General features: G+C 43.7%; 1 protein-coding gene across 1 annotated transcript; it reads right to left on the bottom strand.

Moving 5' to 3' along the window:
• Nucleotides 1-15577: 15577 nt before the first annotated feature.
• On the bottom strand, nucleotides 15578-17955 carry LOC126282215 (dynamin-1-like protein). Its single transcript, XM_049981762.1, has one exon. The coding sequence runs from the start codon at nucleotides 17953-17955 to the stop codon at nucleotides 15805-15807; it is 2151 nt and encodes a 716-aa protein (XP_049837719.1). The 3' UTR covers nucleotides 15578-15804.
• Between the last annotated feature and the right edge of the window lie 2013 nt (nucleotides 17956-19968).

Raw genomic sequence — 19968 nt, 5'->3', positions numbered from 1 at the left:
GCACTTCATCACTGGCCTCCAAGAAGCCCTGATCTTACCCCCTGCGATTTTTTCTTATGGGGGTATGTTAAGGATATGGTGTTTCAGCCACCTCTCCCAGCCACCATTGATGATTTGAAACGAGAAATAACAGCAGCTATCCAAACTGTTACGCCTGATATGCTACAGAGTGTGGAACGAGTTGGAGTATTGGGTTGATATTGCTCGAGTGTCTGGAGGGGGCCATATTGAACATCTCTGAACTTGTTTTTGAGTGTAAAAAAACCTTTTTAAATACTCTTTGTAATGATGTATAACAGAAGGTTATATTATGTTTCTTTCATTAAATACACATTTTTAAAGTTGTGGTATTCTTTTTGAATCACCCTGTATTATTCAGACAGTACCTTTTCGGATGGACTATTGTGTCTGATTAAAGCTCTCCATGATGACATGATTGGACAGGTCATCTGCCAGAATGAAACATTTAATGAATTCCCAATAATGAGTGAGTGCGGACAAGGATGCGTTTTTGCACCAACATTATTTGCCTTGTACCTGGCAGCTATGCTTTGAGACATCTGTAAACAACGCTAGGGTAGAACTAAAGTACAGGTTCGATGGACGATTGTTTAACCAATCCAGACTGCACTCAAAAAAGTTCAGAAGTACTACTAGTTTAACAGAGCTGCAGTGTGCTGACTGACGACAATGCCTCTCCAGCTCATTCACCTGCAGAGATGTAGCAGTCTGTTAATTGTTTCAGCATGGCATACAAACGATTTGGTCTTTTATCAATGTTCAAAAGACAAAGGTGCTTGCACAGCCTGCTGCTGGCTCTTTCCCTTCCGATTTCAGTATATCCATTTCTGATACACCCTTAGAACAAGTGGATCGTTTCCTTTATCTGAGAAGCAAATTGTCATCTAATTCCCCATCTGAAAAAGACGTGGAGAACAGAATACGTACTGCCCATGTACCATTTGGTCGTCCCAGAAAAAGTGTCTCCCTGAATAAAGACCTAACACTATACACCAAACTGATGATGTATAAAGCTGTTGTCATCTCAACGCTGCTCTATGGTTGCGAAACCTGGAAGTTACACCACCGTGATCTGAAGAAACTAGAACCCTTCATCCAACAGAAGCTAAGATACATCATGAACATAAAATGGGATGACTTTATATCAAATACTACCGTTCTTGAGAAAGCGAGAATGAATAGTGTAGGAGATCTCATTATTGGGCACCAACTAAAATGGGTTGAGCATGTCCAGCGGATGAGAGACGACAGACTTCCACGTCAAATGTTGTACAGTGAAGTGAGCACAGGTAAAAGGCTGTGACGTGCCCTCTTCACTATAAGGATCAGAACAAGAAAAATGTAAAAACCTTTAACATCGATCCGAGTAACTGGTCCACCAGAGCAGAAGAACGCAGTCGCCGGCGCTCATCTACCTCAAAAGCTCGTCAGAACTTTGAGTGGAAACGTCGAGGACTGGAGAATGACAAACGCCAGAGACGTAAACTCCTCCAGTCCCAGCCACGTCCTTCACCTTCCATCATTTGCAATTACTGTGGTCGCATGTTCCATGCTAGGATTGGACTATTAAGCCATCAAAGACATTTCCACTCCTGAATCGTGACAAAGGAAATCTCAGGAGAGAAACGAAACATCAGATACGAATGTCAACCGACGACGACGATCGTGTCTCCCTCATGTCAGGGAGATGGACGAGTCCATTCCTCTGGGCCCCGCTACAGAAACTGCTTCTTACTTTTCGTTTCGCCGGAAGTGTGTCCATATGCCAACCTTCTAAAAGGTTCAAGAAAGCCACGTTGTCCCCTCCACATTATATAGCTTCATCACAATTTAGCGTCGCTGCTGCTTGCTTGGCAGTTTCTTCCATCACTTGCCGGAACAATAGCTACTTAATAGCTTAAACTTTCACATAAATCAAACTACACTACAGGCCATTGAAATGAAATGTCGTGCGACGAGGGCCACCCGTCAAAATTGCTAAACCGAGAAGAAATGCAGATGATAAACGAGTGTTCATTGGACAAATATATTATACTAGAACTGTCATGTGATTACATTTTCACGCACTTTGGGTTCATAGATCCTGAGAAATCAGTATCCAGAACAACCACCTCTGGCCGTAATAATGGCCTTGATACACCTGGGCATTGAGTCAAACAGAGCTTGGATGGCGTGTACAGGTACAGTTGCCCATGGCGCATTGTGACGAGCTAGTTGCTCGCCCACCATTGATCAGACGTTTTCGATTGGTGAGAGATCTGGAGAATGTGATGGCCAGGGCAGCAGTCAAACATTTTCTGTTTCCAGAAAGGCCCGTACAGGACCTGCAACGTGCGGTCGTGAATTATCCTGCTGTAATGTAGCGTTTCGCAGGGATCGAATGAAGGGTAGAGCCACGGGTCGTAACACATGTGAAATGTAACGTCAACTGTTCAAAGTGCCGTCAATGCTAACAAGAGGTGACCGAGACGTGTAACCAATGGCACTCCATACCATCACGCCGGGTAATACGCCAGTATGACGATGACGAATACACGCTTCCAGTGTGCGTTCATTGCGATGTCGCCAAACAAGGATGCGATTATCATGATGCTGTAAACAGGACTTGGATTAATCTGAAAAAACGACGTTTTGCCATTCGTGCACCCAGGTTCGTCGTTGAGTACACCATCGCAGGCGCTCCTCTCTGTGATGCAGCGTCAAGGGTAACTGCAGCCATGGTCTCTGAGCTGATAGTCCATGCTGCTGCAAACGTTGTAGAACTGCTCGTGCAGATGGTTGTTGTCTTGCAAACGTCCCCATCTGTTGACTCCAGGATCGAGACGTGGCTCCACTATCCATTACAGCCGTTCGGATAAGATGCCTGTCATCTCGACTGCTAGTGATACGAGGCCATTGGGATCCAGCACGGCGTTCCGTATTACCCTCCTAAACCCACTGATTACATATTCTGCTAACAGTCATTGGATCTCAACCAACGCTACCAGCAATGTCGCGATGCGATAAGCCGCAATAGCGATAGGCTACAATCCGAACTTTATCAAAGTCGGAAACGTGATGGTACGCATTTCTCCTCCTTACACGAGGCATCACAACAACGTTTCACCAGGCAACGCCGGTCAACTGCTGTTTGTGTATGAGAAATCGGTAGGAAACTTTCCTCATGTCAGCATGTTGTAGGTGTCGCCACCGTTGCCAACCTTGTGTGAATGCTCTGAAAAGCTAATCGTTTGTAGATCACAGCATCTTCTTTCTGTCGGTTACATTTCGCGTCTGTAGCACGTCATGTTCGTGGTGCAGCAATTTTAATGGCCAGTAGTGTAAATCCACGTATGGTATTACCTACAAATCACATTCTTTTTCCAGACAAATACCGAGACGGTGATCGTAGGAGTGTATATTATCAGGCCAGCAGTCCAGTTATATGTAGCCCACGATGCAGCCTCGTCATAAAATCGCTGAATTTTGAGAGTGATTAGGCTAAGGAACGTAGTATGAAACAGCTATTTGCAGCCCCCTCACGCTACCGCCACCAGATATTTCTGTAGTATTTGTAAAGTATTCTGTCTCGATACCATGTCAGAGGTTCTGTGATATATCCACTGAGCTATAGGCGATCACTGATTGAGAAGGATCACAAAAAGTAGTAGATGGTGTGCTAATTGAGGCCATAAGAAATGTACACTAGCTTCTCAGATCTCTAGTGTTACGCTATCTGCTAGAAGTGATATCTAGGATTTGGAATCAAGTCTGTCCATTCAATCTCAAATCAGCATCGGATCCTATGGAGAAATGATTACAGCCACAAGTGAATCATATTTGTGGCACTCTCATATCTCGAAACGAGTCAGCTTACAGCCACAAGAGAATCATATTTCTGGCACTCTCGTATCTCAAAACGAGTCACTTTTCTCGAACATGTCTGATAAAGTAAAAATCCAATGTGGTTTTAGTCAGTCCCTACGCATCTTGCGACTGCTGCCATTTCCACAGCTTTGCGTATGTGATCGTTCCAGTTTAAGTTGGAACTGGATAGAAGTCAGAGACAGCCATATCTGCCACCTTCTGCAACCTGTGTAGAAACAGAGGGACTTGAGTTTGTGCGACAGGACCGTGTTTTGACCATTTGGAGGAAATGGGCGCATAGTGCTGCATCCACAAACTACATACAGATACTACACTCCGAGGTACTTCAGGTCCGATTCATGTCTATCAGCCCAACATGTTATCAAAGTTATTCTGCACCATCCAACAGACAAAAAATTACGAAGTATAAAAACTCCACTAATTTCATCCGATATAGAACTCGATAAGATTTTTACCGCATCTCTCTCCTCCCATATACAGAAAAGAAATACCATCTGCTTGCCAGCATCGAGCACATGTGACAATCCTATTAAATACACAGGTATTGATCAACTACACTGACCAGTTTAAAGTTTCATCATGTTTACTGTAGGAGGATGACCGTATCCCACAGACTATACTGTAAGTCGCAAGATACGCTCCCTGTGACCCTGTGTCGTTGTTTGAAACATTGTTTTATTTCTGCTCTGACACGCTTTGTACACTACCATACATTTTGTTTTTCCGCCACTACTTCAGGTCTGTGTCAGGTTCTAAACTAACATTAACATGTTCTGATCTACGGCCTCTCGCAACAAACTAGACCTCGCACTGTGACGCAATTGACGTCACTCAAGAGGGCTGCTGTGACGTAAGCTGATAGAGCGAGTACCGTTACCCAATATGGGGGAACTGCCACACCCTCTCCCCCCCTTGCCAAGCCCCCCTAGCAGAAAGTTTGAATTTTGGAGGGCAGATAGGTCAGCTAGGCTACCTCTGCATATAAACTCATCGGTCACAGTGACGGATTAGCTGATGGCTCTGCGTTCTGTTTCGACTGATTCCTTATATTACACTCACGTACGCGATCATTATTTTGGTGCTAGCCATCCCAGAAGTTGTCACCCACCCACAAAACTGTTTTTCCAAGTCAAACAAGCGTTGGCAGTCAATCATTATGAGGTAACCAACAGCATGTCAGTGGATGGATGGGATGGGAAAGACACCACCAGAGTACTGCAATAATAAGCATTACAGTTCTCAGCGTGAACAATTTTAGCAATTGTATAGTAATTTCAACGCCGACCAATGATGTGGCAGCATGTTTCCCCAATTTCAGTATCATAGCTAAACCACCCCTTCTCCACTTTGCGAGTACCTTTGCGAATATACACTCCTGGAAATGGAAAAAAGAACACATTGACACCGGTGTGTCAGACCTACCATACTTGCTCCGGACACTGCGAGAGGGCTGTACAAGCAATGATCACACGCACGGCACAGCGGACACACCAGGAACCGCGGTGTCGGCCGTCGAATGGCGCTAGCTGCGCAGCATTTGTGCACCGCGGCCGTCAGTGTCAGCCAGTTTGCCGTGGCATACGGAGCTCCATCGCAGTCCTTAACACTGGTAGCATGCCGCGACAGCGTGGACTTGAACCGTATGTGCAGTTGACGGACTTTGAGCGAGGGCGTATAGTGGGCATGCGGGAGGCCGGGTGGACGTACCGCCGAATTGCTCAACACGTGGGGCGTGAGGTCTCCACAGTACATCGATGTTGTCGCCAGTGGTCGGCGGAATGTGCACGTGCCCGTCAACCTGGGACCGGACCGCAGCGACGCACGGATGCACGCCAAGACCGTAGGATCCTACGCAGTGCCGTAGGGGACCGCACCGCCACTTCCCAGCAAATTAGGGACACTGTTGCTCCTGGGGTATCGGCGAGGACCATTCGCAACCGTCTCCATGAAGCTGGGCTACGGTACCGCACACCGTTAGGAGACGAATGGAGACGTTTCGTCTTCAGCGATGAGAGTCGCTTCTGCCTTGGTGCCAATGATGGTCGTATGCGTGTTTGGCGCCGTGCAGGTGAGCGCCACAATCAGGACTGCATATGACCAAGGCACACAGGGCCAACACCTGGCATCATGGTGTGGGGAGCGATCTCCTACACTGGCCGTACACCTCTGGTGATCGTCGAGGGGACACCGAATAGTGCACGGTACATCCAAACCGTCATCGAACCCATCGTTCTACCATTCCTAGACCGGCAAGGGAACTTGCTGTTCCAACAGGACAATGCACGTCCGCATGTATCCCGTGCCACCCAACGTGCTCTAGAAGGTGTAAGTCAACTACCCTGGCCAGCAAGATCTCCGGATCTGTCCCCCATTGAGCATGTTTGGGACTGGATGAAGCGTCGTCTCACGCGGTCTGCACGTCCAGCACGAACGCTGGTCCAACTGAGGCGTCAGGTGGAAATGGCATGACAAGCCGTTCCACAGGACTACATCCAGCATCTCTACGATCGTCTCCATGGGAGAATAGCATCCTGCATTGCTGCGAAAGGTGGATATACACGGTACTAGTGCCGACATTGTACATGCTCTGTTGCCTGTGTCTATGTGCCTGTGGTTCTGTCAGTGTGATCAATAAAGTTTCCCCTTCCTGGAACAATGAATTCACTGTGTTCTTATTTCAATTTCCAGGAGTGTATTTTTAGCAATCGCTATAGCTTTGGTCCTGGCTATAGACTGCTTTGCGGCGAATTTTGAGTCAGGATGCATTGCGGCACTCACTTTTATGGTACAGTCAAGGGAACTTAAGGACTGATGATGCTTGACAACTTCATAAGCTGCTGTTAGTTTTGCAGCAGCAACAAGCAGCTCTTCCTGGCTATCTTATTTAATCATTAATGTAGAAATAGGCTTTCACGTCGATGCTGCCGCGAATCTATTTGTATGATTCTTCGTATAACTGTGATGCCTCACATCTCCCTTACTTCCGTGAGTTACTGAGATGAAACAGCTACAAATCTCACACAACGCTTGCTGATCGATACGTCCTTTCTTGACAAAAGACTACTCCTTTGTGTAATCATCCGAAGACTGGCACTTTCTCTTTTCATCCTTAGGCATTTTTGTAATCCATGATAAGTTTATTAGACGGAAAACCGTCGACAATAACATTTTAGTCATTGAAGTACACGTCACTATACACTTTCTGGGCGGGAAGGAACGCCGGTCCCCGACACGAATTCGCCCGGTGGATTTGTGTCGAGGTCCGGTGAGCCCGCCAGTCTGTGGATGGTTTTTAGGCAGTTTTCCATCTGCCTCGGCAAATGAACGGCTGGTGCCCCTTATTCCGCCTCAGCTATACTATGTCGGCGATTGCTGCGCAAACAAGTTCTCCACGTACGCGTACATCACCATTACTCTACCACGCAAATATAGGGGCTACACTCGTCTGGTGCGGGACGTTCTCTGGGGGGTCCACCGGGGACCGAACCGCACAATAACCCTGAGTTCGGTGTGGGGCGGCGGAGGGTTGAAGTGGACTGCGGTAGTCGTCGTGGGGTTGTGGACCACTGTGGCTGTGGTGGGGACAGATTCTCTCCGTCGTTTCTAGGTCCCCAGTTAATATAACACAACGTAACACTATACACTTCACGCCCTATATAATCGCAGTAAACACTTCAGACATTACTAACTTGCACGCGATGTTTTTCTTACGTTTAGAAAGAATAGTCTTATCAGATAGCTATTCAAATGGGAATCGCCTTATTCTTCCGCGCCGAACTGGAAACATTCCTCACACACAAAGAAAGAAAATATGTTATGTGTACATGTGTCCAGAAACGCTTACTTTCCATGTTAGAGCTCATTTTATTACTTCTCTTCAAATCACATTAATTATGGAATGGAAACACACAGCAACAGAACGTAGCAGCGTGACTTCAAACACTTTGTTACAGGCAATGTTCAAAATGTCCTCCGTTAGCGAGGATACATGCATCCACCCTCCGTCGCATGGAATCCCTGATGCGCTGATGCAGCCCCGGAGAATGGTGTAATGTATCACAGCCGTCCACAATACGAGCACGAAGAGTCTCTACATTTGGTACCGGGTTGCGCAGACAAGAGCTTTCAAATGCCCCCATAAATGAAAGTCAAGAGAGTTGAGGTCAGGAGAGCGTGGAGACCATGGAATTGGTCCGCCTCTACCAATCAATCGCTCACCGAATCTGTAATTGAGAAGCGTACGAGCTCCATCGAGCATTAACCATATGTTGTGTCGTACTTGTAAAGGCACATGTTCAACATTACCTTCCTTCAATTGGGCCAACTGGCGGTGAATCGAGGAAGTACATACAGTACATACTGACGAAACTAAAATGAGCTCTAACATTGAAATTAAGCGTTTCCGGACACATGTCCACATAACATTTTTTTCTTTATTTGTTTGTGAGGAATGTTTCCTGAAAGTTTGGCCGCATCTTTTTGTAACACCGTGTAGAAGTCTGGTATTTTCTCGAATGATGGCGCTAGATATAGTAGGTGACTGCATCCTCGATACACTATACGCAGCATGCAACACCAAACGTGGGATAGGCTTGTCAGCATAAGCTTGCTGATATAAATAAAACTAATTGAGGCTGCAGTTACATGCTGCTCTAACAGATAGTGTTGCTCCAGTACTTGAGCCAAGCTCATAACAGTGTTTTGCAAAATCGGGACTAAATTGGATCTTGTAAGGATGTCGAGATAAGAAGGTCCATAAAGGTGACGTTCCAGATGTATCATGACGGATGGCAACTCTAATTTTACACCACACGTTTGCTTATGGGTTAAAAATGTGCCAGTAAAGTAATGCAATAAGTCATGGACTTTGTCAAAAACATTGGCCTAGTGGAATCGAGAATGAAAAAGTTATTGTAGTGGTTACAGACCAGGCTAAGTAAATGGTTTCAGCTGTCAAACAATTGAAGCCTGTGTTCCCTAAGTTAAAGCATGATACAGGCTTTGTCCATGACCTTAACAGGGTTTGTGAATCCGTAAGGAACGAATGCGACGTCGCAAATCAGTTCATCTCTGCCTTGAATATGATTCAATTGAAAGAACCGAGTCGTGCTGTTGCCTACAGGAAATCAATACTTCCTCGTCATTACTCGCTGAGGATCTTGGACTGAGTGTGCTGCAATGTTGTTTAAGAATTTTGACAAGAATAAAGTGTTTGTACTTTTTTTTATCCAGCCGAAGCACGCGCATTTTCCACGGCACAGCAACTTCTGCTACCCAAGAAAATACATAATTTGCAGAACTATTTTGTGTCCGAAGTTACCGTTACTGAGAGCAACAGACTGGAAGAACAAGAACTTGACAAGGAAAAACAGTGGTATGTTTTTGCTCCTGTGAGTGAGCAGTTAGACAGTTTTGCCAACAACTTGAGTCTAATCTTCATAAGAAACCGAATATTGAGGAGTTTGTCACATACGTGGTGTTCCCATTCCGAGTGAATGCAAAGTTAGCCCCACTAGTTTCTGTGGGTGTAGAAGCTATAGCATCTACAAAGACGATGTATCTCCTAACAGAACCAGACTTACTTATGAAAACGTAGAGATGCTTAAAGTTTTTAAATACAACGTATTCATGTTTCTCCTTTCTTCTGATTAGTGATTATTAGATGTACTTGTTTGTAACTCAATAAACTAGAATAGGAGAAAGAAAATTTGTTGAATTAGTTGGCTAAAGCACCACCTTTTTGTCCTTTTTTACTTTATTTTAGCACCTTTTCCTTCCTTTTTTCATCTGAAATTTGCTTCTAAAACCCTAACCCCGCTTATTACCAGTATTAGACAGCTAACAACATAGTGTTTGATGGATGCCAATAAATAAGTCCCAAATCACATTTCAACTGTTAACTCGGCGTGCGGTATAGACCTACTAAAAGCTAAACAGTGTTGTCTGCTAGTTTACGTTAGCAGCGGTCAGATAACGGTTTAATATCAGTCGATGTCATTTGCTTTCAATCGATTCAAATTATCCCATCATTAGTGTTACCAGACATCTCGTATTTCCCGGTACGTTCCGTACTTCCGGCATAATTTTAAATGTCCCGCTGGGACAGGCTCTATTCCGTATTTCAACCTTTTTCGATTACTACAGCGAAATCTTTTGCGCTACAGCTGGCTAAAACCCACATTACGTTCAGAAAGATAACGGAACACTTTGAATAACTAGAGACAGGACGTTCATATTCACAACTCATCTACATTAGTATGCTCTGCAGAAACTACTAGTATATGAAACAGCCGGCCACGGTGGTCTCGCGGTTCTAGGCGCGCAGTCCGGAACCGTGTGACTGCTACGGTCGCAGGTTCGATTCCTGCCTCGGGCATGGATGTATGTGATGTCCTTAGGTTAGTTAGGTTTAAGTAGTTCTAAGTTCTAGGGGACTGATGACCATAGCAGTTGAGTCCCGTAGTGCTCAGAGCCATTTGAACCATTTGAAACATGTCGGCCCGCAGGTTCAATGTCAACATGGATATCGCGGCGCAACACTATCTACCTACGGCTCTCGTTGCTATAAACCGAAGTAATGGACCAGTGTGACTTGAGTAGACGTGCAAACTGCCTCGCAGACGTATGCGCGAACCGTACCGTCAAATCAGTGCGTTTGAAAGAGAGAGCATTATTGGCATGAGAGAATATGATGCATCCGTCTGGGTAATTGCTGCTCGAGCGGGACGAAGTGTTCCGGAAGTTGCAATGGGTGTGTGCACAATGGTTCACGGAATGCCGTAGAATACGACGAGATGGGTCAGGTCGCACCACCCAGACCATCCCCCGAAAAGATCGACAGCTCATCCGAATGGCATTGCAGGACAAAAAAATGGCTCTGAGCGCTATGGGAGGTCATCAGTCCCTTAGAACTACTTAAACCTAACTAACCTAAGGACATCACACACATCCATGCCCGAGGCAGGATTCGAACCTGACAGTACTTCTCCATTTATTACTGCACGATTTACGTGTGCGTCGTCCACTCGTCCACCTGCCTTTGACGAATTTACGGAAACATGTAATGGTGTATGGACCGACATCACTGGGGACATGAATGGCATCAGATAGTACTGTTGGACGAATCCAAGTTCTGTTTGTATGAAAATGATGGCCGCAGACAGGGGGAGCAGCATCACAGTGTCTGGATTCGCAGAAGACATACAGCACCAACTCAAGGCCTAACAGTGTGAAGTGCTACTGGGAACAACCACAAATCACAATTTTTGCGTGTCCAGGTCACAGCGACCAGTGTCACCAACGTGAATGACATACTGCGACCTGTAGCCATACCCTTTCTGCACAACACCCCAGACGCCATTTTCCAGCAAGACAATGCACGACCATATGTTGCTGCACGAAAACGTGTCTTCTTGGCGTCACAGGATGTCAGCCGTTTTCCCTGGCACGCCATATCACCATACTTCTCGCCAATCGAAAATGTTGGGATATGGTGAAACGTCGCCTGCGGCGCTGTGACTCATTGCCGACCACCACACATGAATTTTGGAACCAGGTGAACGCAGTGTGGATGGCGATACCACAAGACACCATTCGCTCCTTATACATGTCGATGCCATCACACATGGAACAAGTTATCAGAGCCCTTGGTGCACCCCGTGGCTACCCGACAGCAGGACACATGCTGAGCCGAGGTGACTGAAATGTGTTGGTTTTTTTCAGGGGAGGTCATCAGTCTCATCGGATTAGGGAAGGATGGGAAGGGATGTCGGCTGTACCCTTTCAAAGGAACCATCCTGGCATTTGCCAGTAGCGACTTTTAGGAAAATGACGGAAAACCTAAATCAGATGTCCAGACGCGAGATTGAACCGTCGTCCTCCCGAATGCGAGTCCAGTGTGCTAGCCACTGCGCCACCTCGCTCGGTGGTGACTGAAATGCTTATCATTTCTGTAAAACATACTAATGGACATGTCCTTTGAAAATGAATGTCCTACCTCTAGCGTCCAAGGTGTTCTGTTATTTTTTTCTGAACATGAGTATATTATCTATGCACGTACCTCATGAAGATGCGATTAGCTCGGCTTACTTCCATGACAGCGCCGGGCGGGGCCGATTTTCAGCGTTTTCCACCCTCTCGCGCGGCAAAGCACGTCCCTCTTTGCGTCTGTCTGTTTGTTTTACATTCTTCTATTTGTTTGCATCCATTTCACTTTCTTTCTCCAATTTTGTGTTTGCATTTTCGTTGCTTTGTTAACTCGTTCAAACCCTATGTCAACACGCGGACAGGCCGCGTGGTTTAAGGCGCCATGTCACAGACTGCGCGGCCGCTCCCGCCGGAGGTTCGAGTCCTCTCTCGGCCATGGGTGTGTGTGTGTGTGTGTGTGTGTGTGTGTGTGTGTGTGTGTGTGTGTGTGTGTGTTAGCTTACGTAATATGTAAGTCTAGAGGCCGATGACCTCAGCAGTTTGGTCCCTTAGGAACTCTCACACACATAACACGTGTTAACAATACTGGTAACATCTTTTAGGTCCATTCTTGAATGTCATTCTAGTTCAAAACCTCGTTCATTGTTTTGCGAGAACTGCTGAGTACTGAACGTGTTACGCTTGTGAATTATTTCTAAACCTATAGAGAAAATTAGTGATATAAGCTACACTGACACAGGTAATTCATCTAGAAGTGGTGGAATACCTTCTAAGAGAGCCAAGAGGCTTACTAAGTATAATACGAACTGGCAAAATGGTTATTCCATGTTAAGACAAGTAAAACAAAACGCTTACAAAGCGCACTATCGCCTGTGCAATAAATATTTCTCCTGTGCTCTTGGAGGCGTTGCTGATGTAAAACAACACGCATCTACCAAATATCAAATAACTGTTGTTAGCAGTATAGCATCAGGTACGTTACCCACATATTTCTCGAGGCCTGAACCTTCTGCGTCGGTGGCGGCACGGTAATTGCTGGCGAACTCTCATCTGTTTATCTCACGGTAAAGCATACTGTTAGTTACAATAGTATGGACTGTTCACACAAATTATTACTACTTATCTGCAGAGATTCAAAAATTGCTCAATGTTTTAGCTGCGGAAGAACAAAAGCGGAAGCTAATGTATGCGAAGTATTGGACAAAGAACATGTTAAAATTGTTTTAAAGATCATCCAAGAAAAAATATCTATACTTTTCTGTAGCGACAGATGCAAGTAATAAAAAACATAGAAAAATGTTTTCAATTTGCTTACGATTCTTTGATTATGATACTGGGATTGCAAAGCCGCTACTGAAATTTGTAGAATGTAACGTAAATGTGCAGACAAACATCATTAATAGACGCAGTGGAAAGAATGGATTACTTTAAAATAAAGTTTCGGCATTCGCTGCTAACAACACCACTGTAAACTTTGGCAGAAACGATTGAGTTTGTAACTTCTTTTGGCTGAAAATGATAAAATTCTCCACAATGCTGCAAAATATAGTACTGATAAGCTGGAAGTGAATGTAGAAAGTTTGATACTGAAAATATACAGTGACTTCAGTAGATCTACGAAACGAGGAACGGACTAGGCAACTCCAACTCGAATCGAATGAGATACAATGGAAAGAAATAGTAAAACATGTTGCACGAGATTTTTATCTCTTGGTCCCGCTGTCGAAAGAGCATTAAAAATATGGCCTGCTCTAAAATCTAATTTTCTATAATTCCGTAATGAATGTCGTCATCTATTAGGATTGATAGTCACATGTAAAGAAGAAGAAAAGAAAACTTCGTTGTATTTGTCGTTTCTGCTTAACATAATGTTTTCGATAGACATATCAATGAAGAATTCAGATTCTCCGTCACTTGTTGAGATGCATGCTGAAATGCAAGGGACTCGCGAAAATACTGAGCAACTAATAAAAGACAACTATTTCGGAAGTAAGACAAGAGCGTGGTTCAAATGGCTCTGAGCACTATGGGACTTAACTTCTGAGGTCATCAGTCCCCTAGAACTTAGAACTACTTAAACCTACCTAACCTAAGGACATCACACACATCCATGCCCGAGGCAGGATTCGAACCTGCGACCGTAGCGGTCGCGCGGTTCCAGACTGTAGCACCTAGAACCGCTCGGCCACACCGGCCGGCACACAAGTTATAATGGGGGACATAAGCACTACCATAAAAGAATCTATTCGGAAAGATTTTCTAGAGTTCTATACCAGTTTTGTAGGATATTTGTTACCACGATATGATTTATCAGAAAACAACGTTCTTTCGAAAATGCTGTTTTTAAACTTAAAATCCCCGATAATTACGACCATTTTCAAAAAGTTGCGGAACTTTTAAGGATCGATCAACTGAACGTCAGCTCCTTATACGAAGGATTTCAAATAATTACAAGAAACCTGGACATGGCATAGTCCTTTGATGACAAAAATAAGAGTGCGGTGCGATTGAGAAATGGAAGAAAATCGTGGAAGGGTTTTGTAAGAATGAAATTTCTACCATTTTTCACGTCTTCATCCTTGGTAACTCTAAAATAGTTCAAAGTGCTTTGTAGAAAGTCGATTTTTTTTCTTTTTTTTTTTTACAGATGGCATTAAAATGAACTGATGTACGAAATAAATGTACCCCTAATTTAAGAAGAAGTGAAGTAACTTCATTGATTTTTTTAAAAAAAATGTAAAATAAAACGAAAGGATGTTACAACTTATACATTCTTCATTAAAATATAACAAAGACCAAACATTAAAAAAAGTTGTTTTTCATTTGTCCCGGGTAAAAAACGAAATCCCGTTTTCTTTGCCATGCTTTGTCACTTACAGGGTGAAAAAAATCTGGAAACACTACCCATCAGCCACTTCCCTGAAAATCTTCTTACAATGCTCGTACAATTCGCGCACAGGAAAGTTTCACAATTTAGAAATGTATGTAGGATATAGGGCCTATGCCATAATCTATAACATGATTAAGCGATGTACAGCATGGGGAACTGAATTACCTCAACAGTTCCGCTACGGCTCGTGTCAACTTCACGACGATATTTGGAAGAAGCCAAAAATGGAAGTCAGTATGCACAAAAAAGCGGCTTTGTTTTACTGCTTTCATTTGCAACTTGGTACAGCAGCAATCTCAAGAACACGGGAAGCAGAAGAACCCTTTCTTACTACTTTGTGTGTATCCCATAAAATTTAATACTTGTGGCATGACACATACCGCAACTCAGCAATTTAGCTATATCAACAATGGCATTATTTTAGTGTCTTGCCACCCATCCAATCCCATGCGCAATTTCATGTGTTACCCAATAGAAGAAAACCCATCCATCATGTCCAGCATTCGCCGAAAATTTTTCTGGGAAATAAACAGTGCGTTCGTGACGGTGTAATCACATATGCCGTATTAATCTCCCACCAGCTTGAACTATATCTAGAAGATGTACGTGTGTTAGACCCAGACACAATTATTATTCCTTTCTTTCATGTAGTTGATACTTATTGCCTAATTTAGAATTTATCACATAACATCCCGTAGGACATCGTTGTTGTTGTCTTCAGTCCTGAGACTGGTTTGATGCAGCTCTCCATGGTGTTGCTATGTCAATCTGTTCAACAATATGGAAATTTGCACATGCACTCATAAATTTCAAATATTGGAAGTAAAAATGGGATCGTATCAGTACTATTAATGAATTATAGATAAGTTTTTTCATTACAAGAATTTGTTCGTTTAATATGTTGAATAACATAAAATTGTAGCAAATTTGTAGCACCAGGATAAATGAGAATGATGACATTCACTGTACAAACTGAATTATTTACACATATGTAATAATGGCTGTGCTTCGTAAAACTGAAGCAAGTCTGCCAACTGACACAATTTTCTAGAAACAGATTTTTAGTTTTTTTCTGTGGCCGATTTGATACTTGCAGTTAATTAACATACATCGGATTCACGTATTTCATTGATAATGTTGCTGGCGTTTTGTAGAGATTCGAGCATATCCTGTGCGTCTTTCCTTCGCTGAGCTATGTGTCCTGGCTCGCTGAGCAAATCATCCACTTGATTGGATGTGTATAAATTCGCCACCAGCTCAGACAGGAGGCTGTCTTTGACGTAATTCACGAGGAAATGCATCACTGCCTTCGGCACGCTGTCCTGAATAGTTTTGCGCACTATACAGAAGTACTCGATTATAAGGCGTTCTAGAAGATCACAATCTTTCCTCTCTTTTTCAGAGAGCTTTCCGTCTGCCTGTAGCGGAGCATCCGGCAACAGATTAACGGACCTCTGCCGTAACAGTCTCGATTTGCGTTCGTGAATACGTTTTGGTGAGGCAGACGAGTGGATTTCATTTCGATCTTCATCAGTGTTTTGATTCTCCTTCATGGAACAGGATCCAGTCGGAAACAAGTTGGACAACCACGCAGTCACTTCACTAGTACGCCTGTTGCCCTCAGACTCGGCTAGCGCGCAAGGAAAAATTGTATCAGAGTAATTTAGTACGGAAAATTTGGATGCAGTTTTTTCTTCTTCAGAAGCTGTTGGGCTGTCCACGTCGGTGGCGGCTGGCCAGTCTTTGCTGAGGTTCGGATGAGTGGTGTTAACGTAAGCTAGCTCCATCGCTAACAAGTTCTCAACCATCTGATTCGTAATCGGCAGTCTTCGTCTGAGCAGCTGGGTTACGATTTCTACGATTTTTTTATGGAGGTTGGGAAACCTCGCAAGTTCCTGCTGCACTTCGAAGCCGCAGTGACTGATAGCCCGTCGCATTTCCTCGTGCACTAGCTCCACACAGCAAAGGGCAGGCTCCAGCAGGCGACGGATCTGTCGCTTCACGAGTATCTCGAAAGACACCTGTGGAACAAACAGCGCCGGTCGCAGTCCACTAGCATTACGTATAGCTGTCAACAAGTTGAGTTTGTTCAGTCCTCCCAGAGGATGGATGGTGTCTAGAGTTTTGACAAAGGTTTCGTGGAATATAAAGCAGATGCGAGCTCCGCTAGTTAGTTCGTCCGTTTTCATATGCTTCGCAGGTCCTTCAATAGTGGCGCAGTACGACGAGGCGAATTTAGTGATAACCTGAAGCAAAGTCTGACTTTTGTCCGAGATGTCGTCGCCATAGGACGCGAGCACTGTCTGGAACTGCGATATCATAGAGTTCACTCTTGCCTTGAGGTCAGGTAAACAGTCCCGTATGTGCAGCATCAACATTTTGCTCAGTGTTCTGGCTAAGTAAGGCGTCCCATTCCTGTCCGCCAAAGCTGGGTAATTTCTCTGCAGGAACTTCGCTTCATCTTTGAGAGAATCAGACACTGTTTTCTTGTCGATGATATCCTTCTGTGACCTGTTAACGACGCCAATGATTCCTAGTTTTACAGGGATCACTCGTCCGCACAATATGTCCGTCGCATCTGTGCCAGCGTCCATTAGATCCAGCTTCGTCACCACAGCCAAAGTTCTTCGCCCGTCGGGGTCACACTCCTTAGCCAGTTTAAGGCTCTCGTTGGTGGCCATGTCGGTGTTAGCAGTGACCACAGCTAGTATAATTGAATTAGGATTACTGATGTAGCTTAAAACTAACTCACGTATCTGGTGCTCGATGTCCACCGGCTGGTCGTCTAAAGGCACTTTGGTGAGGCCGGGAAGATCCACAAGCGTCAGATCCACCACGTTTGGCGAAAATATTTTCAGTACAATGGGTTCTGCACTGATTCCCTTGCCGGTACCAGCAACTTTATCCGTTTCCCTGTCAATTTCTTTACGTATTTCGCCGAAATCCTTAAATACTTCGTTGTTTTTGTGACGGAATATGCCAAACGCTTCCAACTGAAGAGTCCCTTGTCCAAGAGATCTGTGACGCGTGTCTCCTTTCGGACTATGTACAAGTCGCAGCAAAAGTGGGCGACGTGTAACCATGCCAACTCCTCTGGGTAAGAAGGAACGCCCCACAAATCCTTCTAATACCGAACTCTTGCCAGAACTCTGAGTCCCAACAACAACTATCTGCGGCAACTGAACAGATTGAACTCCGACAGCACCAAACACATCTTGCAGTTTGTTTAACACAGGTATTAGTGCATCCATGGTATACTAGTTGTTTCCAGCAGTTCAGAAGATGAAAAGGTGTTTTGCCATCTGTGAATTGTATAGAGAAGCTGTAGTATACCTGGGTTGTTCTTGTTAGCGGCAAACCCGTCAGCCTGCAAGCTATACTTCAATACATAACACAATATGTAAACATAGGGGGGAGGCACTGCTGTTTACTCTTTGTTTACGGAATACGGCTTACACTCTTTGCAACCTTCACACATGATGCTGTTCCTTTATATTACGATAGAGAGCACTCAGAGCAGTAGTTTCATTTTTAATTTTAATTGACTTTTCGCTGTCGCTATAACATAATTATTGCACGATTCCTAAAACATATTCTACTGTGCATATCATCGCCATTTACAAAAGATGTCGGTCAAGAGGAATCTGCATTACTACTCCAGTTTCGACCACTGGCTTAATGGTTATAGTTGCTTTCTGGTGCGTATTTTCAATTGCATTTTTTTATAGCGCTTTTCGTTATCACTCATTCATTGATTTCGAGACAAATTATTTTTTTAAATCTCTGCTGTGTATGAGAAACAAAACACCTCGATTTGTCAATCTTTTTTTTCTTTATTTACAAATATGTCCTCTCTCTTGCCTTCGATACCATCCGTCGACTTTCATCAATGACATCATAAGAATCCCCAAAACACTTACAAATATTATTTAAAAAAGGCAACCAACGACTATACCCGTTACTATGACACAAAATATAAACATTAAATACAGAATCGTACAAAATTCTTAACATTAAATATTGAAGCTAACGGAACAGCCGTGGGAATTGGAAGTTTTTGGCGGGAACAATGTGAATTTTCGTTACTCGTACAGTGCCTTTTCTTTTATGAGTTTTGTTCTGCTCTCTCCTGTGCTTACTTCTTATTCCGTTTTGCGGTTGTAGTATTGGATTTTAGTTCGTCCCCACCCAAAACACCCAGTTTCCTGCGTTAGTTCTCATAGATTAAACATTTATTGTTAAAAATCGCTGCGGTTGCATAATATTACGAGTTTGCGATGTATGGTATTGACGACCTTAAAGGTCGTCCGTGATTCTTTCACTTACTAGCATTAACTACGATAACAATTTACTGTATTTCGCGCCCGTATATTTCTTTTCTTCTGTTATTAATATCTTTTCCGCTACCTCAATTTTTTCCGATTTAATTCGTGGCTTTGTAATTAAGCACGTGAAATGTGATTGTATATTCATGGAGGTAACTTGTGATTGTAAATTCATGGAGGTAATGTAGTGTGCTCTGAATTATACAGAAATTCGCTTTAAAATGACCTGACTCATTGTGTGGGAAAATGTCGCCGTCTTTTTAGGTTAACGTCACTATAATACACAAACTCGGTCTCGATCTCGCCCAGCAAGCAGCACGCTGGAAAAGGGTTTCATATTCAAAATGAGAATGTATTCATAAAGAATTCCAAATTCGCGTAAACTATAATCATTGTTTTCTCTTGTTGCTATGAAAACAAAAGATAAGGTTTAATCTGTGATTAGGTACGTAAAATCAGTAACGAATAACATCACCCTCCGAAAGAGTACATCATCGTTCAAAACCGACAGGCGGTATCGAAGGCTCAAGTTGAGCTTCTTATTTTAAATTCATTTTGCCTGTCGTGGTCTCCACTGCATCTGTAGATTTTTTATTTGTGTTTCTCTATTCATTTTATTTCCGATAAATAATAAATTTTTGATATGAGTGCTAGGATATGTACAACAAAGGGAACATTAGTGAACTCAGCGACTTTGATAAACACCTGTATTAACTAAATACGAACAGCAAAGGGTTTGGAAAGCTATCCTCTAGCTGCAATTTAAATGCTATTTTCTTGAATGGGTGTTTGAATTCTAAAGGCGTAAATAAGCTACCAGTTTGTTATTTGCTACCACATTTTCGTTTGTTTCGAGGGAAATATCGTCCCTTTCGAGGGTACTGTAACATTTCATCGAATTATCATCCCTTTTCTTTGCAGTAAACGCGTTTGTTTCCT

The sequence above is a fragment of the Schistocerca gregaria genome, chromosome 7 (assembly GCF_023897955.1).
Source record: "Schistocerca gregaria isolate iqSchGreg1 chromosome 7, iqSchGreg1.2, whole genome shotgun sequence".
Classification (NCBI taxonomy): Eukaryota; Metazoa; Arthropoda; class Insecta; order Orthoptera; family Acrididae; genus Schistocerca; species Schistocerca gregaria.
The sequence above is the reverse complement of the archived record's forward strand: the minus strand, read 5'-3'. Positions and strand labels throughout refer to the sequence as shown.